Raw genomic sequence first — 24,098 nt, 5'->3', positions numbered from 1 at the left:
CTGGTTACAATTTCTAAAATTACTAGTATTTTTAACTGCTAGCCAAATGTTAAAACAGGTGAAAAATCGTATTGAGACCTGATTATTTTGGGAACAGGCATTTGGGGTGGCTTGGCATAAAGAACTTTGTCTTTTCACACATGTTTGGGGATTAGTTTGGAGATAACTTGCCTGTTTTCTGGAGGTGGGCTGAGGTTGGCCCTACTACTGAATTTGGAGAGAACTAAGCCATCTTTTTTTTTTTTTAAAGTTTTGATTCTTTCAGTAATACTGACCATCTGATCTGAAAGTATAAGTTTGCCTAGGCACACTATAGTAATTATTAAAGAAAACTGTACTGGTACTGAATTTGTGGGCCAAAGTAGCTAGAATAGTAGTGGTTTCATAAAAGCTGAAGTTGACATTCTGTAGTAGTTGGGCATCTAGAAGAGAAGGGATCCCATCAGACATGGCAGCAATTCAGTTCATTCTTTGATTGTATAAACATGTTTACTTTTTAAACCTTTTGTATATTATGTATCTCATGTACACCATACTTTTTTATTAAAAAGTTAATTGTAAATGTACAGTTTGGGTTACTTTGGTGTTCCAAACAATAAAAAAGTACACAAAAACAAATGTTTGTTTGTGTTACCTATCTCCGTTGTGTTAATAGAATATCCAGATGTTTTCAAATGCAAACGCTTCTAGGTTGGATTCATTCCTTTTGTGGAAATGAAAGTCTTTTAAAAAGGATATTTACTTGTTAATTATTAATATAAAAATATTACCACCTCCCTGTTTTGTCACCCTCCTGTAGATGATGGTGAAGGTTATTAATAAAAATGTGTAAGAACAAGAATAGTATTAAAATGTAAGGTTGCTTTTCACACACATTGATGGCCTAGCAGGCTGAGTTACTGGACACTGGGTTGGTACATTTCTGTCCCTTCCTAGCTGTGAGTAGACATATGAGTTGAACTCTGACACTAGGGTACTTCAAGAAATTTTAAGGGACAGAATTGGTTTGTGAATTATATGCAAACAAAATGTCACTCTTTAACTAGTTAAGATGCCTAAAACTTAACTAGAAGGTAAATAATTTTACCACCAATTTTAGTAATTACTTTAAGATAGGTATTTGATTTATGGTGATTTCTCTTAGCTTTGAATTTCACTACCTGGTCTCTCCTAGATTTTTCTTAAATTTTTTTGGTAGCTAGTAATTTTTTTATTTTTCCAGGTAGGATCTCAGTCTCGCCTAGGCTCACCTGGAATTAACTATGTAGTCTTAGGCTGTCCTCGAACTCACAGTGATCCTCCTACCTCTGCCTCACAAGTACTGGGATTAAAGGCATGTGCTACCATTCCCAGCATAACTAGTAATTTTTAACAGCATTTCAATGATAACACTGGTGCAGTAATTTAGTTAAGTGCTAACTAGCTATAAATATTGAAAGAAAAATGGGGAAATTCTAGAAAAATTAAGAGTACTAAGATGCTTTCGTTTTCATAGTTTTTATTGAACTTCAGTATGTCTATGGTAAATGATGAGCTAGTGAATGTACCAGAAAGCCTCTTGAGCTCATCCTGGAAGTGTTCGTTGAACCTATTACAGATGTTTGAATCAGTTTTTCAGCTGTTATACCATGCTCTTCTGCTAGTGTCACATAATAGAGATGGCTCTGAATACATACTGCAGTGCCTTCAATTTAGCATGTACAACATTGTTAATGGTTGGAGTGGATCGTGAGTAATCTGCAGTTAAATGCTCTACCACTGACCTATACCCCATAATGGGTAACCTGCCAGATACTACCTGGGATATGAATTGATGCATGAATGCAGTACGGTATCACAGAAGACAAAGCTCTATAAATGAAACCTTGTATAAAAGAATGCAAAGTGTTTATCACACTCTCTGTCTTCCTGGGCTGTCAACTCCTATGCTGCTGCACATGAGCCTGAAGAGCGCCTTTAAATTTGAACACCTCTGGGGAACATCATGAAGAGGGAGGGAGGGCAGAAACTTGGGGCTCTAGATTGATTTCGATAGACACAGATATTGCTGTGGAGAATTTCAGGTAAGATTTTGGGCTAACATTGTGAATAAATTGCCATAGATAATCACATTTAGTAATGGATTAAGTGCATTTCAATTTACCTGGCTAATAGTGAAGATCTTTTTTGAATTTTGTTTGGTTTTATTTTTTGTTTTGTTTTTGTTTTTGCTTTTTTGAGGTAGGGTCTCACGCTAGCCCAGGCTGACCTGGAATTCACTCTGTAGTCTCAGGGTGGCCTTGAGCTCTCGGTGATCCTCCTACTTGTGCACCCTGTGCAGACTTCTGCCTCCTGAGTGTTTTAATATCTTAGATTCTATCAGTACAGTGTACCTTTAGGCCAGAAGTACATATGCTCCAAACATTGTACATATATTTTAAATTTTATCATCAAAAGACGAGTGGACCCCTTGCCACTGTGCACAAACTCCAGATCAATGTGCCATGTATATCTGGCTATGTGGGTATTGGGGAATCGAACCTGGATAGGCAAGCTTTGCAAGCAAATGCCTGATCCATATCTCTAGTCCTGCCTTAAGCATTATTAAAGGTCTTAGTTTCTTTTAAACATATCTTGTTAGCATTTAAGGATTTTTTTAATTGTATGAGATATTCTTTCATTATTAAAAACTGACAACCTTCCATTCTCACTAGCTCTTAAAACACAATGCCTACTATAATAATTACATGGAAAAGTTTCAAAATATATATATAGAAATATTAGTGAATCTAGACAAAACAAGTACATGTCTTGATTGTGCTATTATGACATTTTCTGAAAGTATGAGGTCACAGAGGAAGATGTCCTTTGTTGATTCAGTACACATTCATATATTTGCCTACAGATCTATAGTCGTTGGTTGAAGAGTTGAGATGGTTCATAGCAGCCTTGGTGTGGTTTAGTGCACTTGCCCACCATATGTGCCCTAGGTAGAAATTAGGAGCAAAGAAGGTAAATTAACATGCAGAGGTTCCCCCCACACACACATACACACCTCAATTCAGGACCTTCAAGGTTTATGCCATAAAGACGCTCACCACCTTGGTACCCGTAGTCTCTGCTCTTATTCCAGGAGGCATCTGCTTGGTCATCATGTCCGCAGCTGCCATGCACTCGTGCATCAGTTTTGTTCATTCCTCAAAGCTTTTTTTGGAACCTACTGTGTGCCAAGTATCTTTCCAGATCCTAAAGAGAATAGAATGGACAAAATGAGACCTGTCTTCTGCAGTTTATATTCCTTGGGTTATAAGTAATCCAATAATGTCACATGGAAGCTTTCACAAGAGATAGGCCTTTATCAGTGGATGGCCAGAGTGGACATCTTGAAGTAAGACATTGGGAGAAACCTGACGAGAGAGTAGTCAGCCACAAGAGTACCAAGGAAAGGAACTTTATCGGAAGATCAGCAGAAAGAACCTAGATTAAGAAAGAACATGATGTGTTTGGGGGAACTGGTCAGCTGGAGCAGTGAGCCTCAAGGGAAGTGAGTGGGAGTGGTAAGGAGTGTGGTAGAGAACAGATACAGCTGGCAAGAGGAGCCCTGCCTGGATGTTGTCGCGGACGAGATGCCAGCTCATGGCTCCTTGGCCTGGTACAGTAAGGTGACAAGTATGTGAAGTTGGAATGTATTTTGAAGATAGTACCTTCAAAAATGCCTCATTACTTCTAAAGATGCACAAATTTGTGGGCATGGCCTTGACCCACTTGAATGCTGGATGTCACAACTGGTTGAAATCTTGAGATGTAAACTCTGTCACTGCATAAGGATATTTGCTAGTAGTAAGATAAGTAAAATAGAGAATTGATAAGTGGGCACAACCTAAGAATCCTGAGATATTTCAAATTTGAGCTAAGTACACATGGTGGCAGGAGCCTTGTTTTATGTTTGGGGAAGCAAGCATATCAAGATAAAGGTGCAGTTGGTGGGGCTAAAGTCCACCGTAGCATTACTCCATTGAGAGTGTGGCTTGTTTTCAATTTTTGAACTGTGCAGCACAGGGCAGAAGGTATAGCCAGTGGGCTAGGGTGCGGAAGTAGAGGGGCATTCTGGAGGTCATGTGAGAATAAGGATAGTGTCTAGGAAGGAGAGCTGTCCTACCAGGGGTTACTAACGGGTCATCACACTGCCGAGTCTTGGCTTGGGGTGCATGCACCTGGCACTAGGGATGTGGAGGCAGGAGGATTTGAAGGTTCAGGGCCACCCTGAGCTACACAAAGACCCTGTCTCAAAAAGTGCCCAACAGGACTTCACAAAATGAAGTCATCTGGTGACTTGAGAGAAGTAGTTTAATTAAAATGACAGGTTCAAAATCCTAACCACTGGGTCAGAAGAGAATGGGAACATCCTGGGGAGGTTTCCTCTGTGAGGACACAAAGTAAATGCTGAAAGAATATGCAGAGCAAGAGGGTTACTTCACCTTTCACTCATAAGAGTGGAGAAAATGGGGAAAGCTAGCAGAAGGTGGAGCTCGGGTGGAAGCAGGGGTCTCGGAGTAGCTTGGTGCCTAGGTGGGTGGCTAGCTGCAGGGCAGGGACAGGGCTGACCATTGGAGGTGTGCTCGCGGGAGAAGCGCAGGCACGGATGCGCGTTGACAGGTTTGATGGTGGGTGGTCGGAAAGTTGCTAAAGGACTTTTTAGGCCACAAATAAAAGAATGTGGGAAAATTACATGGTAGAATATTGGCTGATAAAAAGAAAGGAAGTGCTGACACATGCTGCATGACACGGTGAGCCTTGGGGAAATGCCGAGTGGAAGAAGCCTTTCTTCATAAAGGACTACGACTTAACAACAGGCAAGTCAATAGAAAAGAACTGGGGTGAGGATGATGGAAGTGTTCTAAAATTGACACTGATACTTCCCTCGTTACGTGAATATACAAAAAAAAATGCTTTATGTGGGCAAATTTTAGGCTGTGAGGATCTTATTACTAATGTCACAAAACCAGCCAAGAGTAATGGGAGATTAAGGAGAAACATGAAGGTGCAAGCAGAATATTTTATTTGTATTGGCACGCAAGGGTCTCTTGCCATTTCAGACATACGTGCCATTTTGTGCACTCAGCTTTATGTGGGAGTGGGAACCAAACCCAGGCCAGCAGCCTTTGTAAGCAAGCACCTTCAGCCACTGAGCCATCTCCTCAGCCATGAGAAGCAAACGTGTGAAGTAGCCATCTAGGGTGGGAGTTGAACTAACTAGGAAATACATGGTTACTGGTTAGAGAAGAGCACATGCGTTCATGTAGTTAGTATAGTGGTACTTCCGGTGACCAGCAGCCAAGAGTAGGTGCAGATGGGAAAAAATTGCATGTAAAAAATCAGTATTGGAAGTGGAGGTATAGCTCAAAGGTAGAGGAAGCACTAGCCTAGCTGCTTGTGAGGCCCTGTGTTCCATTTCCAGCATCACAAAAAAAAAAAAAAAAAAAAACAGCATTATGTTTTTCTGGGTAAGAGGGGGAGCCTGGTGGCAAAGAAGTCTGGGGAAGTGATTTCTGACATGGAAAGAGAGTCAGAAATTTGGGGTACTTTGGATTCCGAAGTAATGAAGTTAACTGCGGTAAGACCCAGGGTCCAGTGGCTGTGGTAGAGTGGAAGACGAGGTGCGTGGCCATGAGGGAGAGGAATAAGCTTGCCTAGCTCGCTCTTCCCTTCTGGCCTGCCTTCCCTTTTCACATAGGGCATCCATGCTTAAGATCCCATTTAAATTTTGTATCTTCTGTGAAATTGGCCAATTACTGCAATTGGTTCCTCTTCCAGTATTTAAATCAGACCTTTTATGTTTCACTGCCTGACCTCTTCCCTCACTGCATGCACTCAGCGATCCTTAGCACAAAACCACCTGTGCACTTTTTTGTGGGGGCAGGGGGGAGGTTTAGGGGTGTGTGTAATGTATGCATATTTTTTCTTTTCTTTTTTTTTTTTGAAATAGGGTATTGCTCTAGCCCAGGCTGACCTGGAATTCACTATGTAGTTTCAGGCTGTTCTCAAACTCACGGCAACCCACCTGCCGAGTGCTGGGATTAATGGCATCGTGCACCACCATGCCTAGCTCATGTGTGCCTTTTTCCATGAATCTGAGATTTCAAAATGTGCATTGGTCCCCAACCATGAGGTCGTCATCACTCGCTGCTCCTTGTAGCCCTTTCACTTATCTATTCCCATGGTAGCCATCCACCTCTCCTCTGCATTACAGCAACCATTTGAGTATCACAAGAAGTACCCAGCTTGATTTACACTCCGTGTATTTGGTTTTGTTGGGGTATTTTAATTTTGCTTTCTGAGTGTCTTTGCTCTGTGCCCCTAGCTAGCTTGAAGACCACAGCGTTCCTGTCTTCTAAGCACTAACATAAGCATGCACCTTCCAGTGTTTTGTCAGAATTGAATGCAAATATTTGGGAGCATTTTTGACCTGCCCTGAGACTTGGATTTTAGTAAATATTTCTAAAAGTACGTTTGATACAGTGTTTTCCCAATTCTCCCTTTGGACAATGTCAACACTACTCTGCTGAGCTCTGTATACGTGCATGAGCTGCCACTTAAACACGTGCCCATCAAAGTAGTACAAGGTCCTCTGTTACCGTGGGTAGTTAGTTGTCTCCTGAAATTGTTCCTTTCTCTGTTCTTATTCGTGAAAGATCCACAGTTCTTTCAAAGAAATCTCTTAATACCAAAATATCAGTCCTGCCCACTGGCTCCCAGGGCTGGCTTCTGTCTTCAGTCTTTTGTCCGTACTTTGAGAGTATTGGGAGTTATGAGCCAACTGATCAGTGTCCTACCTAACCTTCCTTACTTTTCTGTACACAATTTCCCAGAACAGACAAAAGAAGGCCGTCCTTTTGCCTCTGCCCAGATTCCTGCTTCCTCCATCACTTAGGTGCTGTCCAGTTTTCTTCTCGTGGCACATGTAAAATCTGACCTACCTGGTCAGCCTGTGACCCTCATACTAGTCAGTTCTCCGGAGAATGCACCTTAGGGTGTCACCTTCCTAAGTCTTTTCAAACGCTGCTCCTTTGACCACTAACATGTCCTTCGTTTCTCATAAAGCCTTGTGTACTCTCTCCTTCCTCAGACCCAACCCAGGCCTGTGCTGGGGACTCACACTCGGGTACACCATCTTTTCCAGTTCCACCTTAGCCATCTACAGCCACTGAAATTTTCATCTACTACATTTTGCCACTTTGGAAAGAAAGAATCTTTTATATTTCCTAGATTGTTAAATGAGTTAATGTGTAAGATTCGGGTGTTGGGTGTATGAATTAATTTTTAAGTTTCTAAATAGAAAATATTTCATTGATACTACATAGGTTGTTTCCAGGCAACATGAATTATTACTTGATGTGTTCTTTTAGCCTAGAAACATGATAGTTTTACTGGTATGTACATAATGCCAGCATAAAGATTTCCTAATAAAAGTTCAAGTTTACCTGCATACCTACCAAGGGCTTCTGCCACCCTGTTAAGTTTTTATTTTTATTTATTTATTTTTGTTGTTGTTTATTTATTTGAGAACAACAGAGAAAGAGGCAGATAGAGAGAATGGGCGTGGGTCCTGGGAAATCGAGCCTTGAACTGGAGTCTTTAGGCTTCACAGGCAAATGCTTAACCGCTAAGCCATCCCTCCAGCCCCATGTTTTTTGTTTTGTCTGTTTGGGTTTGGGTTTTTGGTTTTTCAAGGTAGAGTCTCACTCTAGCCCAGGCTGACCTGGGATATTCAGTATGGAGTCTCAGAGTGGCCTCAAACTCAATGGCGATCCTTCTACCTCTGCCTCCGGAGTGCTGGGATTAAAGGCGTGCACCACCACACCCGGCTTTGTTAAGGTTTTTGTTGTTGTTTTGTCTTGTTTTTACTTTTTCGAGATTGGGTCTCACTCTAGCTCAGGCTGACCTGAAATTCATAGTTTCAGGGTGCCCTCAAACTCACAGCGATTCTCCTACCTCTGCCTACCAAGTGCTGGGAGTAAAGGCATGTGCCACCACACCCAGCTCTGTTAAATTTTTAGTTATTAATCTGTGAGAGAGAAAGAGGCAGACAGAGTGAGAATGGGCCTGCCAGTGCCACAAGCATGTGCCACTGTACCTCTGGCTTTACATGTGTACTGGGGAACCAAACCCAGGCAAGCAAGTACCTTTAACTGCTGAGCTGTCTCCAGCCACTGGGTGTACAATATTTTAAGCAAACCAAAAACACACACAGGTATGAAACGTATTAAACAGATCTTTTTTTCTTTATTTAAAAACTGGGGCTGGAGGGGTGGCTTAGCAGTTAAGGCGTTTGCCTGCAAAGCCAAAGGACCAGATTCGATTCCCTAGGACCCACGTTAGCCAAGGAGTTTTTATAGTGGCTGGAGGCCCTGGCATGCCCATTCTCTCTCTTTCTCCCCCCACCCCTTTCTCTGTCAAATAAATTAAGGGGGAAAAAATGCTGGGCATGGTGGTGCAAGCCTTTAGTCCCTGCACCTAGGAGGCAGAGGTGTATTAAATCATCAGTTCGAGGCCTGCCTGAACTGTTCTAGGTCAGCTTGGGCTAAAGTGAGACTCTCTTGATCTCTATAGACTTTGGTTTTTTTGAGGTAGGGTCTCACTCTAGCCCAGGCTGACCTGGAATTCACTCTGTATTCTCAGGGTGGCCTCGAACTCTCAGTGATCCTCCTACTTCTGCCTTCTGAATGCTGGGATGAAAGGCGTGTGCCACCACGCCAGGTTTGTACAGACTCTTGAATGGATTTCCTGAAGATCATATGTGGTTTTAAGAACTGAGGTTTCTGTTTAATTAAGATTCATTTCCTCTTTTAGCTCTATAAAGTATGGGTGGTCTTGCATCCTCCAGCCACAGTCAGGATTGGTGATTAAGGAAACCACGTCTTGACCAATGATAATGGAAAAGGCTCCTGGTAGTAATGGGTAACTTAGATGAGCTGCAGAAAGCTTTGATCAGGCTACAGATTATGGCCAGCGTAACATTGGAAACAAAAATATTTGTGTGACACTAATAGAAATATGACCCAGCCAGGTGTGGTGGCACAAGCCATTAATCCTAGCACTTGGGAGGCAGAGGTAGGGGGATTGCTGAGAGTTCGAGACCACCCTGAGACTACATAGTGAATTCCAGGTCAGCCTGGACCAGAATGAGATGCTACCTTGGAAAAAAAAAAAAAATGATACAATACTTCAGTAATGATTTCAGCTTTTTCCTCTAACATGATGTGGTGAGGTTAGAACCTGAATCAACTTCCTTCTACCCCACCCCCCACCATAGCAAACTGACGTCCTGCACATTTATACGTTCAGTATATAAACAGTACTAGTTATGAGAGTTTTTGCTAATCATAACACGTGAGCCAATATTTGTCAGATTTTTGAAGTTTTGAAAATGTCTATGTGCCAGTCTGTCAACGTGAAGACTCACAGCTTTGTATTCACTTGAAATTCTTCTAAGCTCCTGAAGAGAAACACGCATCTGGGACATGCCTCAGTATCCTAAATTTCAAAATGGACATTTAGATCAAATGGGACAAAATACCTGAGTTCAGATGTCTTTTCCTTTATCATAGTAACTTCTGCTTACTGTGCTTTATGATACTTATATTTGAAGAATATCTGCTTTGGAAGGAAGATCCAAAACGCACCCTCCCTCCTTTTTTTCCTGTTAGGATAAATGAGGGGTTGTTGAATTTCCATGAGTCTCTCTCACACTTGACAGAGCGGACTCCTATAAACAGGAAACAGCAGTGAGTCATGGTTACTTTGAACAGCATTAGCTGCATCGTTCTTATCTCCTTTAGGAGAGTGAATAGTGAACATCCCACGTTACTCAGCAGTCGTCACCTAGCAGATTACACTGTGCTGTGCTTTGAAAAAGTATACACAAACTTTACACTTTTTTAAAGCTAGCTGGGTGTGGTACACACCTTTATTTTCATTTGTTTATTTGAGAGAAATAGAGAGAATAGGCATGCCAGGGCCTCCTGCAAATGAACTCCAGACGCATACACCATCTTGTGCATCTGGCTTATGTGGGTCTTGGGGAATCGAACCTAGGTCTTTTGGCTTTGCAGGCAAATGCCTTAAATGTTAAGCCATCTCTCCAGCTCCAACTTTACACTTTCATGTGGATCTTTATGTTGTCAACATTAGTATTTAAGTGGTGCATATTGGAATAAGTACATGGAGCCCTTTAACTGGACAAAATAGCATGAAACCTGTGTTCTAGGTCATTGGCCTTTCAGTTGCAGTAGTAAGTTAACAGAATCAGATTACAGAATTTGCTGACATATGCTTCATTTGTCTGTTCTAGTTGGCAACAATGACAGTTCTTTCATTAGGACTTGGCATACTGCTTAGGTATTTGGAGTGGTAGGATAACTTCTCAGAGCTGTTCTTCAAAGTGTAGTGTATTTTAATTTCTTTTTCCAGCTCTTTATTGCTGCTGGCCTCTCCCTGTATTGTGTCCTTAATGGTTGAATCTCTGTGACTGCTTTCCTTTGCTCTACTCCCTCCTGCAGTTTGAGATCGTGAAACTGATTCTGGATAGAATTTTGTGTTGTACCTGCATAGGAGACAGCTGGAACTAGAATTGCATCTTCTGTAGTATTTACATTTTGATTTCTTGTTACTTTTTAGGCACTCAAGGAGTTGCACCCGGTCCTGTAATTGGGCTGCAGGCACCATCTACTGGCCTTCTTGGTGCCCGACCTGGCATGATTCCACTCCAGCGCCCCCCTGGAATGCCTCCACCTCATCTGCAGCGGTTCCCTATGATGCCACCCCGCCCCATGCCACCACACATGATGCACAGAGGTCCTCCGCCAGGACCAGGGGGCTTTGCAATGCCTCCACCTCATGGAATGAAAGGGCCCTTTCCACCTCATGGCCCCTTTGTCAGGCCTGGTGGAATGCCAGGGCTTGGGGGCCCAGGGCCAGGCCCAGGCGGACCTGAAGACAGAGACGGAAGGCAGCAGCAACCACAGCAGCAGCAGCCGCAGCAGCAGCAGCCGCCTCCACCACAGCCACAGCAGCCGCCCCCATCACAGCCGCCGGCGGCAGCTCAGCAGCAGCAGCAGCAGTTTAGAAATGATAGCAGGCAGCAGTTCAATTCAGGTAGAGACCAAGAAAGGTTTGGCAGAAGATCTTTTGGAAATAGGGTGGAAAATGACCGGGAACGGTATGGGAGCCGTAATGACGACAGAGAGAATAGTAGTCGTGAAAGGAGAGAGTGGGGAAGGAGGAGTCCTGACCGGGACAGGCACAGAGACTTGGAAGATAGAAACAGACGCTCTAGTGGGCATCGAGACAGGGACAGAGACAGGGATAGGGACTCTAGAGATAGAGAGTCTCGTAGAGAGAAGGAAGAAACCCGAGGAAAGGAAAAGCCTGAAGTGACAGACAGGGCAGGAGGTAACAAAGCCATTGAACCTCCCCCTGGCAAAGTGGGGAATGTAGACACTGTTTCAGAACTTGATAAAGGGGAGGCCCCGGCCCCGGCCCCAGCGGTAAAGCCTTCCGAAGAGTCGCCTGCTGAGGCTACCTCATCCGTTGAACCCGACAAGGATTCTGGCTCAGCAGCAGAGGCTCCTCGCTAGAGACTAGAACTTGACAAATGTGACGGTGACACTTGTGGTGTGTAGAGCTTGAGGTGTACAAAAGCTGTATTATATTTGCTCCTGCTAATCGCAGCCCCACAGTAGTTAGTGGGGAATTGTAAGCAATTTGATTGCTTCCCTTCTATTTAAAAATAGCCACAAAATAACAAAAAAAAAAATACTGAAAATATGAATATTACCCTTTTTGCTGTAACTTTTTAAAAGTTTTGACTTTAAAAAGTTTACAAATCGTAATTAGAAGTGCTCTCTATTTTTTTTTTAATTTAAGACAAGGTAACGGTGAAAGCTCCTCAAAACAATAGGGATGTTTTTAATAAACTCTATTTTCGTAACAAACTTCAATGTGTGCTGTTCTTCCTGCACTGCACTGAGGTGGAAGAGGATCGTGTAACTGGCAGCTTGAGCTGTAATGTATTAATTAATTAGTCTTTGTAGATGTGTTTGATGGAAATAAGACACTATGGAGTTACTTGCAAACATTCATTTGTAATACTTTTGATTTTTAGCATTTTGATCATAAAGGCTAGTAACCTTAAATGTTAATTAGAAAGATTAGTGTTTGCAGTTCAATCAAGGTTTTCTTTTCTCCATTGGCTTTGTGGTAATGTTGCCCCAATTAACTTGTGAAGAAATTCTGCTGTGGGAAGAGTTGGGACTCCCAACATTATACATTGTACTATAAGTCGTCTGATGGCTGGGCATTACTTACTTAGAAAATTTGATATAATCACCCCATAAGTTTCTTAAACAGTGAAATGAAATTAAGGTTAACACTTGCAATCTAAAGTCTTTTGGCCTTAAGTACAATTTAGCAATTCCTATAAGCCTTTCCTACTCCCTTTACCACCTATTTTAACTCTACTGCTAGGTAGAGGTACAATAACTTTGCCACAAATTACTTTTATCTCTTTTGCTTAAAATTACTGGGTTAGGATGTAAAATGTGGAAGTACTGCTTGAAGCTGAACCAAGTCTGTATCTGACAGTACTGAAGAGCATGGACATAGAAGTGCTTTCCCAGTGCCAAGATGTCATGTCGTACAACCCAAGTATTACAGCCTGCAGATCTTTGCCTTAAACTACATGCTTAAGCTGCCCCGGTTTTGAGGACAGGGCTGTCAGCTTTTTCTCTGCCCTCACCTCACCCCCAGTGAAACTTACTGCTGTGGGTTTTAAGGGCAAGGTCTGTTATGAGGATAAATGTAGAGCAATGTGCCTGATTCCAGCCAGACCCAGTTTCATTTCTGTGGACTTAAAATTTTTAGAAAACTATTCTTGCCTAATTTGTGTTAACCAAAAATATTGTGGAAATACATACATCTGATTATCCATCAAGATTGCAAGGGCAGACTCATAGCTTGTATTTCCAACTATATTGAGCCCAAAAAAACCAAAAGGCACCAAATGGTATTAACAAAAGACTTTCCAAATTTGTCTCTATATTTGACTCACCCTACACTGGCAACAAACTGCATTCAGGAGATCTGTGACATTCTTCTTTACCCAAACAGTAACTATGAGCATATTCCTTGTTTAGCATAATTCAGAACAGAACACTATAATGCCTTTCTCCAATCTATTCCCAAAATGGTTTATATTTGATAAGTATTTGCCCTACAAACTTCAGACACACACGCCACTTTGTGTATCTGGCTTTATGTGGGTACTGGGGCATCTAACCCACCATCTCCCTACCTCAAGTATACATTTTTGAATGAACAGGACTTGAGCTTACTACAATTATTTTTTCAGGTTTTAAGTTGACTATACTTTAGGCAGTCACAAACTTGAATTTGACTGTAACATTCTCTTATGGGTACGTATCTATACTGAGAAAGAGACATGATTTCACTAACTGGGGTTGTGAAGTCTTATAACTGGAACCCAGTGTAGACAGTCCCTTGGCTTCTTCCATTACTGCCACAGTATCTGTAGAGGATCCATCTGAACACAGACTCTGACACCTACAGATAGATACGTGGCTCTTGGCTAACAGAGCTCTTTATTTAATCACAGCACCTAAATCTTAACATTCAGCACTATGTGAATCAAAAGGTGATGCTGATGAGGGAAACTTCTCAAGTTTCCTAAAGCTGACAAGGTACAGCCCATCTGCATAAGCCCAAAGACAAGCTGTGCAATATCTGTACATTTTCATGGCCTTGCCTAAAATGATATATTTAAGATCAATGTATGAAATGAATATCAAAGCTAACTCAGAATTGTCACTTGGATACTTTAATAGGCTCAAAATCGTGTCATACATGGTGTTTACTGACAAGCTTGAATGAGAAAGTAAAATACCTGTATGTGATTAACTCTGGCAGAATACAGAAATACATTGAAACACTTTAATTCAATGAATTATAAAACTATACATATCTTCCAAGTGATCATAATCATTTTTAATTACAAGTATTTAAAGTAGTTAAAGAAAAGTCACACAATTACGTTTAATGATTACAGTTTAATGTTCATGAAGTTCAATTTCTAAAGCTAGCAGGTTTACACATGAGCTACTGAGACTCAGACCACATGGCAGGGAATGTTTACTGGGCGATCCCAATCACACCACAGGCCAAACGACTTCCAGCATTTCCTGTCTTTGTACTTTCTTCATTTCCACCTTTGCCCAAGTCATCTGCCTTCTCATGGACCTTGAAAAAGAAAAAGAAAAAATTACCTTGGGGCCATCATCTTCCCAGCAATATGGCAAAGATGAAATTTGTTAGGACAGTCAATAAGCTATAATGGTGCTGACTGCTACTCAAGGGTTTTTTCTTGCTGGTGGCACACACTACCCTTAAACACTAGTTAATTATTGTTAGCTCTACTAAGAACCCAAGCAACTGTATGTAGCCCAAATGCTAGTAATTCCCTTGGAAAAATTATTAATCTTACTGTAGTCATTCTTGTGTAGATTTCTTTGAAAAAAAATGAGAGTGAAAATGAACAAACTCTTAGGTTCAATGAATTGTATGTAGGCTTATAAGTAAGGCATTCCTAAAAACATAACTATTTGGAACATTTACAAATGACTGTTCTGCTTCACCAATAGGGCTGAAGAAAATGCTGAGGATAAAGGGTCACCTAAAAAGAAGTGTCTACTGAAAGGGAACTGCTGAGGTGGGCAAGAGCCTTACTACTTGGTGTTCTTCATGAACCAAGGGTAACTTAGGAAAAGAGCTCCATGGCAACCAGCTGATGATAACCTACAGACCTGATGAGAAACACTGAAATCCATTGCAGATTGTAGAATCAACAATAAAGGAGTGAACACAGCGAGAACATTTGGCTGTTTTAAAACTAAAGACTACTGTTTCCCCAAATCAGGTTCAGTATAACCAAACGTAACCTGCTTTTTATTGCAGTTTAGCAAACAATGTTCCTAACTGACCTAGATAAATTCTTCACTATTCTATCCAATAAAGTAGCCTCCCATTCTATTCTGAACTCACCACACAATTTATGTCACTCTTTAGAAGCTAGGACTAATGTCATGAAAAGACTCATTCTCATTACCTTATGTCAGAACTCTCATGTATGTTTCATATGAGAACTTACCACCATTGTACGGCCAATAATGGAATTCTCTCCCGAGAGTGAGATGAGGGCATCTTCAATGGACACATTGGCCACCCCATCCTTGCCAGCAGTCACATTGCCCAGGTCTCCAACATGCCTAACACAGACAATGTACCAGCTGGATCAGCACTGAGTTCAGGCTTCACATCAGGAGTGTGTGTGACTTACAGTAGAATCGGACCGACCCGGTCAAATGCGTGAGTGTAGAGAAGGAAGTCCACAGCACTTATCCACCAAGACCTGTTTTCTAGACACAGGTCTGGACACAAGTGGTGGGGCTGGGGAGATGGCTGTGCCGGTAAAAGTGCCTGCTTCAACGAGCAGGAGGGTCTGAGTTCCCGCTCCAGCGCCCGCATGAGCACCAGACAACGCCCCACAGGCCTACGCCCTCCAGGTTCAGAGGGTCCGGGTCAAGGAAACAAAGCAGAAGAGCAATAGAACTCGTGGCACTCTACTCTGGCTCCGCATGTGTGCACAAGGAGTAGGTGCCCGCCTGTGCACACACATACCAAAAAACAAGTCATTGTACAAGCAGCTAGGACAGCTCTTCAATCAAGCATTCAAAGTGATGCTCTGAGAAGTTATTGTATGAGGCACATCTCTAATTTCAGAGGTATTATACCAAAGGATAGACTACTGAGTTAGGCCTGATAACTATTAGCATTATGAAAACAAGCCAACTCTTGTCATTTTAAAATTTAGTGTTTTCCTAAAAAGTTTTCACATATTAATAGAGTCTCAAAATAGTTTTCATTATCATTTTTTATCTACAGAAGTGTCTGTTTCTCCATGGCTTATTCGGCTAGAGACTGACAGTACTGTTATTCATGACATTTCTCGTGTTAGTCCTGTTGGCACTTGTATTAGTTCCATATTCAATAAATGTTAAAAACGAAATCACTGTTAAGTGTCCCAGTTTGTCAGCTCCTGTTCCCAGCACTCAGACCTGGGGACACGCAGAGCCCAGCAACCCTGCAAAGCCTTCCCCATGACTGGGAGGGTTAAGCATCTTGTGGCTCACCTCTCTTGATCCTTTGGCCCACCATGTTTTTTGGATTGAGGGTTAAAATGAGGACCTGCACTCGTACAGCCTATATACAAAAACAAAAACAAGAACATTATGTATCATTCATTGCCTAAATTCTCTAATGCAGAAAATACTGGCCTGTAACACAAGCAGGAAGGGACGCCTTGGTATAAACAGTGGGTGAGGTACAGCGGGAGGCAACTTCCTAATGGATCAAGTTCCCATTGCTCTCTGGGCTTTGACTCCTTTTTTGAAAAAGTATTAGTAGGCAGATCAGGCTGGGCCTTCAAGTTGTGATCCTCCTTCAGCCTCCCAACTATTTGGATTACCAGAATGCAGTACCACACTTGGCTCTGGCTTCTTCCTAAAAAGTGGCCAGATTTGATCTTCAAAAACTTATGGCCCTGGCTTTTAAGAAGGTAGCATACCTTCACTACCGGACCGCATTATGCCAAGCAGCTCTCTGTCTCTGGCCTTGTCTTGGTGCAAGTAGAAGATACACCATCACCTTGCACAACTTGGGGAGTACGATTCCAAAGCAACCAGTACTAACGGTGCTCCTGAGGCTCAGGGGTGCCATCCATGAGGAACACAACATAGAAATCGTTGCACATGCAGGCCTCTCTCCACTTGGCAACCAAGAGAAAGTTCCCAGTGGGGCAGGAGGCTGGAAGCAGTTTAGCAGGACCCAGTTACCACAGCAATCACCTCTTAAACAGAAGCAGAGCAACCTGGGAGTTTTAACAACTAGTGAAATAGACCAAACCTGGACATATTACAACTTGGCTCCAAATTATGGCATATTACACACAACTGCAAATTGTACCTGCCTGTAATTCAAGCACTTGGGAGAAAAGAACGGAGGATAGCAAGTTTCCGGCCAGTAGGAGCAGGACACAAGTGCTAGTCAAACGCCCTCCCACCACGATGGACTCCACCCTCTGGAACCGTGTAGCAAATAAAAAATAAGTACGTTGTCATAAGAAGTTTGCTATCACCAAGTGCAGGTTTTTACTCAAATATAACTAAAGTCAATTTCCCCCCAGAATTTTTTGCTAACTTGCTTCTAACTCTCAACAGAAAACAGAACTTGTTCCAAAGTATCAAGTCTTCACGCGGTCTTCAGACCGAATCACACTCGCGTCCCGCTACGGATCTCACGTGGGGCGTGGCGCTCAGCACCAACCAGAGCCTGCGCTGAAGCCCCGACCTCAGTTCCAGCTCCCAGTAACCAAGATAAGCAAGAAGCTTCACTTTTTGTTTCAATTTTTCTATTGTTTTCTAAAATGCTCAGGGCATCTTCCCAACTTAAGGAGTCAAAGACCACTTCTGTGGCTAGTTTTCTAAAGGTTGACCTTAATGGTCATTTAACTTGACCACTGAAAAAACTATAGTTTTCTTTCCTTTTTTCTTTTTTTTTATTTTTCAAGGTAGGGTTTCACTCTAGCTCAGGCTGACCTGGAACTCACTATGTAGTCTCAGGGTGGCCTTGAACTCTCGGCGACCCTCCTAAGTGCTGGGACTAAAGATGTGTGTACCCGCCCGGCACGCTGAGGCTTCCTAGTGGTGTGACACTACTAGACTCCACCCTGTCTATCTGAGCCGGTGTAACGGCGCCCAGCCAGCCCAAGACCCACCTTGTGTATTATCTCCAAACTGGTGCACGTGGAACCCATGCTGGCCTTCAGTCAATCCTGTAATGCGTCCCGATAGTACAACTGGACCATTTGCCTTTATAGAAAATAAATAAAGACATTAAGTTTGAGCCCAAATACTCCTGAACAAAAATAGTTGACTTACCTTTATCATTCACAGTAAAAGACTTGAGGGGCGGGGTGAGGTGGCTCATGCCTTTAATCCCAGCACTTGGGAGGTAAAAGTAGAGGTTGGAGGCCAACCTGAGACTACATAAAAATTCCAGTTCAACCTGGGCTAGATTGAGATCCTACCTCAACCCCCACCCCCCCCATAACAACAACAACAACAAAAAAAAACATAGACTTGAGGGCCGGAAGACTCAGTGTCTGTATCCCAGGTATGCCACTTTCAAACCAGTGACCCTCCAAGCAAGCTGCCTTACTCTAGACAATAGGCCTATGTCTCATCGAGATGGTGGTGGTCCTCTTCTAAACCCAGGTGTCAGGAACTGACGGATGGACAAACATACACTGCACTTTGTAGGGCTTGACTCTTAAATGAGTATGTAATGTAAGAATGTGGTTACTGCATAAATATTTCTAAATAGGCTGTATTTGTACACTGTGACAATGTGTACACACCAAACTTTTTCTTTGTAGTGGGTGGTGCTGGTGACCAAAGCCAGGGCCTTCCAGTTTCTCTATTAAGTGTCCTACCACCAAGCTACACCCCCTAACTTAGCCTAAAAAGTTATACATTCTGCAGCCTTTTGCTCTTCCTTCATGCAGACACTTTTCCACAATAAAGAGCAGCCTGAGGAGTACCCCTGGCTTCCCTTACTCTGCAGTCTGCTCCCATCGTTCCTTTCACTTAATGGTCAGCAAATAACTTATCTACCTCACCACCCCCCAGGGGATGGAGTCGAACCAGTTACTCTTTCAAGCATCTTCAAGCTAGACAACCTTCCACTTCACAAAAAGAATAACCACACTCCATGAGATGAAAAACCAAAGCAGCGTCATCCACCGCCAGGCACAACAGCGTCGAGTAAAGGTGTTGCAAGACTACACACCAAATTCCAATTACTTTAACTCCGGAGCCAGAACCCACAGCAATCTACACACTGGTATCTTCTAGTTAAATGGTTCTGTTTCGTTTTTACATGTTTTACCTCCTTCCCTCCCCTCCCCAAGGTAGGGTCTTGCTCTAGGCTGTCCTAGAACTGACAGCCACGATCCTCCTACCTTTACTTCCCAAGTGCTGGGATTAAAGATGTGTGTCACCATGCCCAGCATTTTACCTTTTTATAAATATTTTTATTCATTTGATGGGGGGGAGGGAGGAGAACACGAATGGGCATGCCAGGGTCTTCTGCCACTGCAAACAATTCCAGATGCATGTGATCCCATGTGTATCTGCTTTTATGTATGTACTGGGGACTCAAACCCAGAGTGTCAAGGCTTTGCAAGCAAATGCCTTAATCCCTGAGCCCTCTCTCCAGCCCAGTTCTATCTGAAATAGCCAGGGACAAGAAGTCTAAAATATGCCCGAGTCTGTCCTCTTTTCTCCCATCAACTTCAGACTCCTGCATACACTACTGTATGTGTCTTCTTATATCTCAATAAATGCTTTAATAAGCAAATTACACTCATATATTAAATAGTCTCATTACTACTGTTAAGGCTAATCTAGTAAAAGTTTCCGTCAGAAGGTAAACTCAAGATCTGACCTTTCACAGGAAGATGCCACTGCTCAGAGGAAGTGTCCTGGCAGCTAGTGGCCTTTCTCCCTCTTTTGAGAATAATTCTTCTAAGTACAACCTTTAAATTTGAAAACAATGAAATGTAAACACTGACCATCCCCCAACTTTGTTATTAGGAGAACAGAGAGAGAGAAAAGGGCAGGTTCTGAGAACTAACGCTAAGACCTTATTGCTGAAGATAGCACAGACTGCGATCGCAGGACAATCACAGATTATGTTGGAACTAAGACGGAAGCCAGCTCAGATCAGGATAGCATTCATAGTGCTGGAAAGGGCTCTGAGTTGCTGGGTGAAGAAAGGTCACCAACAGCATGAACAAGCAGTGAATACTGCAAGCTACAAAATCAACCAGCCAGGTAAAATGGACACACTAGTGTAACAGTGGCACACAGGCTACGGGGGTAATCAACCAATCTTTTGAGCCTGCTCAGTGGGAGGAAATTCATATCTGGTATTGAAAATCAAGTCAGAAGCGTGTGGCTTGGAAGGTCATTAGCCCTATGGGAGACTTGCACTGTTATTTGGCTAAAAGGAGAGAAAATGTCCATCAAAACGTCTTCTAAATGTCTATGCTTATCACCTTTGGTCCATGCTGTTCTCACTCTTGGCTAGAAAATCTGCTTTTCACAGATGGAGCACACCAGAATGACAAGAAAAGAAAGGTGACTACCTAGCATGAGACACAAGTCATCTCTATCACATCCATCAAGGCCCAGAAATGGATTAAATGCAAGGGCTACTACTCTGCCAGCCTGAGAGTCTCGTCCAGAGATGGCAGTGGACACTAAGGAGACTCAAAACTAATCAGAGCAGAAAATCAGAAGACTACTGAGAGCTCAACTCTAACAGAGACTTTAGCACACCCTCCAGGCTCAAGGAACACTGCAGAAGAGGGGGTGGGAAGAACATTAAGGGCCAGAGGGTACAACTTACTCTGAAGCATTGTCTGCCCTCCACCCAAGAGAGACTGGCAGATTCATGAGCCCACAGTGATTATTGATACCTGCTCACCCCCCCCCCCACTCCGGTCCCTCACTGAGGATGGCACTCAAGGGAATGGGAGGAGGGGAGAGGAAATATAAAAGTAAAACCCAATGGAAATGTGACCAATTTGCATTATGTTCATATAAATAGAGTTCTCAAAATTCTTTTAAAATTTTAGCTTTTATGTTTTTTTAAGGGCAGATTCTCTCAAATCTCTACTGTATGGGTGATGTGCACAACACATGTAAGTAGTTCTTTAAAAAGCTGTTGGGAGCCGGGCATGGTGGCACACGCCTTTAATCCCAGCACTTGGGAGGCAGAGGTAGGAGGATCACCATGAGTTCAAGGCCACCCTGAGACTCCATAGTGAGTTCCAGGACAGCATGAACTAGAGCAAGACCCTACCTTGAAAAACCAAAAATAAAAATAAAAAGCTGTTGGGGGATTGGAAAGATGGCTTAGCAGTTAAGGCACATGCCTGCAAACCCTAAGGACCCCAGTTCGATTCTCCAGATCCCATGTAAGCCAGATTGCAGATGGTGGAGCATGTGTGTGGAGTTTGTTTGCAATGACTAGAGGCCCTGACATGCCCATTCTCTCACTCTCTCTGTGTCTGTAATAAAATAAAATAAAATCTTAAAAAAAAAAAAAAAAAAAGCTGCTAGGGAGCAGCCATGCAGGAAGCACGCTCATCTTAAGAGAGTAGAACAGGCCTACAAAGCAAAGTGGAGTGTGCATGCCCCAGCCAAGCGTGGCCTGAGGCTCAGACCTTGGAGTACATCTCCAATTTTTCAAGAAAAGTGGGAATCTGGACTTATGGGAGAGGAGAAAATTCTGACTGTGAATGAAGTATTAGCAACTGACCCAAACTGTAAACACTGACTAAGCTAAACCAAAGTTGACAGCCAATTCATTACTGCCATTGGTGTTGTTCATCAGGTGCAAAGGGCACCATGAAACCATCAGTAAGTTTGCAAACTGCAAATAAGTAATTTTTTAAATATTTTATTTATTTGAGAGGAGAGAGAGAAGCAGATAAAGAGAGAAAGAATGAGCACGTCAGGGCCACTAGTCACTGCAAACGAACTCCAGATGCACGCGCCACCTTGTGCATCTGGCTTTATGTTGGTACTTGGGAATTGAACCTGGGTCCTTTTGCTTTGCTGGCAAGCATCTGAACTACTGAGACATCATCTCTCCAGCCCCAGTAAATAAAATAAAAATTAAAAAAAAATTAAAGGGCTGGAGAGACAGCTCAATAGTTGCCGGAGAAGCCCAAGGACCCAGGTTCCATTCCCTAGTACCCACATAAAGCCAGATGAACAAAGTGAGGCATGCATCCTTAGTTTATCTGCAGCAGCTAGAGTCCCTGGTGCACAGCACCCGGTCTGTTGCTCTCTCTCTCCTTGCAAGTGAATAAATAATTTTTTTTAAAGTCTGCAAACTGCTCAGGACAAGTGGAAAACTGACAGGAACCTGGGTTTTGGGAGGAACCCTTAGGTAACTGGTGTTCACAGTTTTCCACAGTTGAGGGAGGACATCCTTCAGAGTTTCCCAAGATCTTGTAGAGGTGGTGAATTATGTGGGAGGAAGAAAAAGAACAAGACAAATCCTGTCACATGAAACAGCAAATGCAATCAAATGCCAAAGAAACTTCTGAAAATACAGAGATCAGTTAAAGAGAAAAAAAACAACAAACCTAAACTCAAGGCTGGAGAGATGGCTTACCAGTAAAGACACTTGCCTGCAAAACCTGACGACTGGGGTTCAATTCCCCGGTACCCAAATAAAGCCATATGCATAAAGTGGCACATGCATGTGGAGTTTGCTGAAGCTGAAGGCCCTCGTGCGCCCACATTCATTCTCTCTCTGCTTGCAAATATATAATAAAAATATTTTTTAAAAAAAGCTAAATTCTTGTATCAGTTTTCCCTTGCACAAGGAGACAGATACACACTACAGTTGCTGTCTCTTCATATCTGAATAGAACGCTGAAGACGAAATCCCATCATCCTGTTAAATATTCTGCGTAAGCCAAGTATAACAAAATCTTCCTCCACATGGTAACCTCCCTTAAGTCTCAGCACAGCTTCCTTGAGACACATATATTTTGCAGTTACTAATGAGTATTTCAGAAAATATTTCTGTATGCTTTACAAAATCTGTTCAGCAATTGGTCTTCCTTGAGACTCCTTAAAATCCCCACAGTGTCATCTCCGACTAGTGAAGTCTTGAAATAAGAAAACGAAAGGATCATTATCCAAAGCCATCTCCTCCCGACCGACCCTGACCTAGAATAGGGGGACCTAGAACCTTCCTGCACAGCGCCACACGAGGTCTCTACCGAGTTGGTTGATCACAACCAGCACGCAGGCATATGTATGTCCGTGCACATAGAAACAGACTTAGCTCAAGGGCTGCGCTAAAACGACTACGGGCCACGCCGCTTGCAGACCTGCGACATGGGCACAAAGGTCGCGAAAGCAGCCCCAGAGGGATAACGGGCCCTGCCGCCTCGCCGCCCTCGGAAACCGGACTGCGCCACTCGGCGTCCGCGGGAATCCCGAACACAGCGCCGCAAGGAGCCCCCGCCACCCCCACCCAGGCCTGCAGACCTCGCGGCGGGGCCAAAGCCCCCGGGCGGCCCGCGTGCCCCCTTCCCTCCTTTGGGTCCGCAGCTCGCGGGGCCGTTCCTACCGGCCCCGGCCCGCCCCACCCCGCCCCGCCCGGTGACTCAGCAGTCGGCGGGCGCACGCCGGGCTCCGAGGACCCGCGGCCGCGCGGCGGGGGGCGTGCCGAGGGCAGCCCGAGGCCCCGGGGAGCCGCTCCCGCTCTCGGTGCGCTGCGCACGCGGGGGCGCGCGGGCGGGCGGGCGGGCGGATGGGCGGCCGCAGAGGCCTTCGCCGCGGGCCTGCGCCCCGGGCCTTGCCTTTTGCTCGAAGTGGATGGTGCCCTGGACCGGACCGTCGCCCTTCAGCACGCACACAGCCTTGGTTGTCATGATTCTCCGGGGAGGGCGGGGAACGCACGTCGGCCGGGCTCTGAGGACCGAGAGAGGCCACCCCGCACAGCGCACCGCACGCCCGAGCGAAGCCGAGGCCGCCGCGCCACGGATGCTTTATAGGCCGCGCCTCCACGCCCCGCCCACTGTGGCCCGGAACCAATCAGCGCGCTCGCGCTCCGCCCACCTCCTACGGCGGCTTCGGGGGGCCGGCGGGCAGCGCAGGGGGCGGGGTCGAGGGTCGCGTGGGGACGTGGTCTGAGACGGCTGTCTCTTTTTTTCTCTCTCTGCGCCCCGCGACGGAGGAAGGTCGGGAAAGGCGAAGCCCGGGGGTGAAAAGCAGCTTTTCTGTTGCAGCACGGCGGAAATGGAGACCACGAAGCCCATGGTACGTCTTAAAAGTCTGAAGTCAGTCTGTGGAATTAAATGCCGGTCCTTAGAACGGATGTTGTCCAGAGCGCCGCGT

General features: G+C 44.0%; 2 protein-coding genes across 6 annotated transcripts in view; one reads left to right on the top strand and one right to left on the bottom strand.

Moving 5' to 3' along the window:
- The window catches only part of Scaf4 (SR-related CTD associated factor 4), a 71,726-nt gene extending 59,754 nt beyond the window's left edge, over positions 1–11,972 (top strand). For all 5 annotated transcript variants that reach the window (XM_045149723.1, XM_045149725.1, XM_045149722.1 and 2 more), the window contains exon 20: positions 10,657–11,972. In XM_045149723.1, the coding sequence (XP_045005658.1) occupies positions 10,657–11,615 (959 nt within the window). In that variant the 3' untranslated portion in view covers positions 11,616–11,972. The remainder of the gene's footprint in view (positions 1–10,656) is intronic.
- A 1,885-nt stretch (positions 11,973–13,857) lies between these two features.
- Sod1 (superoxide dismutase 1) lies at positions 13,858–23,728 on the bottom strand. Its single transcript, XM_045150629.1, has 5 exons — positions 23,561–23,728; positions 17,885–17,978; positions 16,242–16,311; positions 15,200–15,317; positions 13,858–14,292 (listed from the first exon to the last, which is right to left on the bottom strand). The coding sequence occupies exons 1-5, from the start codon at positions 23,630–23,632 to the stop codon at positions 14,185–14,187; spliced, it is 462 nt and encodes a 153-aa protein (XP_045006564.1). The 5' UTR covers positions 23,633–23,728; the 3' UTR covers positions 13,858–14,184.
- Positions 23,729–24,098: the final 370 nt, after the last annotated feature.

Source organism: Jaculus jaculus, chromosome 5, assembly GCF_020740685.1.
Source record: "Jaculus jaculus isolate mJacJac1 chromosome 5, mJacJac1.mat.Y.cur, whole genome shotgun sequence".
Lineage (NCBI taxonomy): Eukaryota > Metazoa > Chordata > Mammalia > Rodentia > Dipodidae > Jaculus > Jaculus jaculus.
The sequence above is the reverse complement of the archived record's forward strand: the minus strand, read 5'-3'. Positions and strand labels throughout refer to the sequence as shown.